General features: G+C 37.7%; 1 protein-coding gene across 1 annotated transcript in view; it reads left to right on the plus strand.

The window, feature by feature from the left end:
* LOC106879352 (cadherin-87A) overlaps nucleotides 1-3,685 on the plus strand; it is a 49,512-nt gene that overhangs the window by 40,602 nt on the left and 5,225 nt on the right. Inside the window, exon 11 of the mRNA XM_014928860.2 lies at nucleotides 2,075-2,193. Within this exon, the coding sequence (XP_014784346.1) occupies nucleotides 2,075-2,193 (119 nt within the window). The remainder of the gene's footprint in view (nucleotides 1-2,074; nucleotides 2,194-3,685) is intronic.

The following is a 3,685-nucleotide window of genomic DNA, read 5'->3' on the forward strand; positions in this document are numbered from 1 at the left end:
CTTTCTCTCTCACTCTTTCTCTCTCACTCTTTCTCTCTCACTCTTTCTCTCTCACTCTTTCTCTCTCACTCTTTCTCTCTCACTCTTTCTCTCTCACTCTTTCTCTCTCACTCTTTCTCTCTCACTCTTTCTCTCCCACTCTTTCTCTCTCACTCTTTCTCTCTCATTCTTTCTCTCTCTCTCTCTCACTCTCACATACACACATATGTGCGCGCACACACACACACACACACACACACGATAGGCTTCCTGCAATTTCACTTTGAAAGCGTTGGTTGGTTTGGGGCTATAATGAAAGACACTTCACCAAAGTGAAAACACATATCTATCTGTCTGTCTATCTGTTTCTTTATGTTTGTGTATGCACTTGTGTGTGTGTATGCACTTGTGTGTGTATGCACTTGTGTGTGTGTATGCACTTGTGTGTGTGTATGCACTTGTGTGTGTGTATGCACTTGTGTGTGTGTATGCACTTGTGTGTGTGTATGCACTTGTGTGTGTGTATGCACTTGTGTGTGTGTATGCACTTGTGTGTGTGTATGCACTTGTGTGTGTGTACGTGAAGATAGAAGATGAGCTTGGGCTAACTGAAAAAAGTGGGTAGCAAGGAAATATATCAAATAACTAAAAGGAAAGCTAGGTGCAAGGGGAGAATTGGAAAGAAAGAAGTTCTGTAGTATGAGAATCAGAATTGCTTTGTGTTCAGAATAATTAGACATTGTGCTTGGAATCAAGATGTCCTTGAGGAGAAGTGGATATGCAATGACAATAGCACACTTGCTCTTACCGATGCTGCAAAGAAAGTGGCATAGAAATGTTATAATGAGGGGCTGATAAATATGGAGAATGCATGGAAGAGTGAGAATCTACTCCAAACAGACCTCATGAGTTGGGTGTAGGATGGTATATGGGGGAGAAGGGGGATAAAAGATATGAAAACAGGGAAAGCAGCTGGACCATCAGAAGCAGTCACTGAGATGCTTAAAATATCAATCACTAAATATATGAAGGTGCCGTACCCAATGACTAACATGGCAACATGATTAAAAACTATTACAAAGTCAAAGGAGATGCTCAAAGGAAAGGAAACTACAGAGGTAGTAAATTGTTGGACCAGATCATGAAAGTTACATAGAGAGTTATAGCAAATCCATAAGAAACAGGATTAGCCTAGATGAGATGCTGTTTGGCTTTGTACCAAGAAAAGGTACCACTGATACTATCTACCTAGTGAGACAGCTGCAAAAGAAGTACTTAGCTAAAAGTGAATCTCTATATCTAGTATTTGTTGTCCTGGAGAAGGCCTTTGATAGGGCTCCTCACTGTTATATGATGGGTGCTAAGGAAGTTAGGGGTAGATGTAGTTAGCAAGGTAAGAGTTAACAATGATGAATTAAGCATGCAGTTAAAGGTTCATCAGAGCTTGGTCCTCATCCCTCACCTGTATATTATAATCCTCCAAGGTATGACAGGGGAGTATAAGATTGCCTATTTTTGAGAAACCTTGAAAATTGATCTCAAGATTCTGAACCCTACAAAAGAGATGACAACCAATTGTAATGATTGGCAACATGCTGTATGGGAGAAAACCTACTCTTTTAAGCAAACAAGGCGAAAAGAAAGCGAATGAGGGGAGTGCTGTTGGCTGGGATGCTCCTCAGGGTCTCTCTCACAGACTCCCCACCCAAATGCTTTTACTGTTTTCTGCTCTCCCAACTACATCTATGGTACCATGAGAAGGACAGATATACTGGGATAGATACATTGTTATAACAAACCCCCAACTGTTAAAGAAAAACAGTAAAATAAGTAAATGTATCTGTGTATGACTTAGACTGTTTGGTAGATCACTGAGGAGTATACATGAAAATGAAGCAAAAAGTCCATAGGTATTCTGTTGAGCACAAGAAACAGTGGGTCAAAGCCATGCTTGGCTAATAACAATGGTGATAGTTGTGATGATAGTGATGATGATGTGTTGGCAATGGTGATGGCAGTAGTAATAAGGCTAACAGTAAAGATGATGATGATGATGATGATGATAAAGATTGTGAATTTATTTATTTGAATTTAGTTTCAGATTCATATCAGTACTTCAGAATCGATCCATTGAACGGAACAATAACCAACAAGGTGCCTCTAGATCATGAAGATCCCAACCTACAATTTAGCGCCATAACCATACCTTTAAAGGTAAATAATCCAAAACAACAAACTCAGATGAATTAGTTTACATAATGAACCATCATCATTAATTACAATTTAGAACATTCTGACTTCTCTATCACTTCAATAAGGGTTTCTTACCAACATAAAATATCACATTCCATGTTCTTTAACTTTTATATTTGTTTTCTGTTTTCTCACCTTTATATTGACTTTTTTGCTTTAGATAAAATCTTTGAGAAATTTTTATAAACATATTTATGAAAATGTCTCCAAGCTATATTATTGCTGTGTAGATATAGGCCAACCATGGTCAAGTACACCTCTGGCATGCTGGTACTAGTTATTGTTTAGTCCCAGGATAATCCTGATAAGGCAAATCTATGGCATATTATTATTGGTTGTTGTTTAACCTCAAGTCAGTTTTAATCAAGTTGACTTTTCTTATACAGGTTGTGATTATTGGATTGAGTCACATGATAGTATGTAAACTGTGTAAAGCATGCAATGCTCACAGAATTAATGCAACACTCTTTCTCACTACATTCTCAGTACCTGTAAAATAGTAACTGTTCTCTACAGTTGAATGGTTAAGGCTAAGAAGATGGAGGTAGAGGGAACAATCCAGTAGTAAAATAAAATTGCTATAACAAAGTAAATGTATAAATTGATCAGACCTCTTTTTCACCCCTAAAATCCAAATATATTCCACTTACACTTGTCACTATAGTGGTTATCATAGTTGCTGTGGTCATTGTTGTGGTTGTTGTTGTCATTGTCCCTTTCCTTGCAATTGTGTAACCTCAGATGAATTCTTGATTGAGGAGATTTATTACCCATAGGTAATAGACCTATGAACTTTTGGTTAGCTGGGAGTTGGATATTTGTTCAGGTCACATGTTATTTCCCCTCATAAAACCAACCACGAAATTTAATGAATTATATTCATTTCCATATTGACATTACAAAGATTACTTGCCAAATGTTATATTGCTGTATATAAAGAATGCGTTTATGTATGTTTGGCAAGATGTAAGATTGGTATATATCTGTGCTGGCAAGTGGCAAGAGATTAGAATGTCCTGTGTTTATAGTAGGCAATGTGATTCTTTTTCAATTGGGTTTGAGTAGCATGACTGAGTAAGAACTCTGAACAAAGCCTCTGTGTTCTCTTGGACCTCTGTGCTACTTGTTCTGTGTGTTGTCATTTATGGCTATGTTTTGGCTGGAAACTGTGTGGAAATTTCCATTTGAATCATGCGATCATACTACTGAACCTGAAATACAATTGGCTGAAACAAGGGATAAAATCACCTACGTTGTGGCCTTTGTCCATTACAGAGCTGGCGTGGTTTTGAATGCTAAATACTGCCACAGACCAAATAACGGTGCTCTACATATCTTCCAGGTATACTAAACCTTTGCTTAGATAATGACCACACATGACACAACCCAACAGACAGTGGTGAATTATGTGTAACAATGTACTCCCCATGGTTCAGATTATATATATATATAT

The sequence above is a fragment of the Octopus bimaculoides genome, chromosome 2 (genome assembly GCF_001194135.2).
Source record: "Octopus bimaculoides isolate UCB-OBI-ISO-001 chromosome 2, ASM119413v2, whole genome shotgun sequence".
NCBI lineage: Eukaryota > Metazoa > Mollusca > Cephalopoda > Octopoda > Octopodidae > Octopus > Octopus bimaculoides.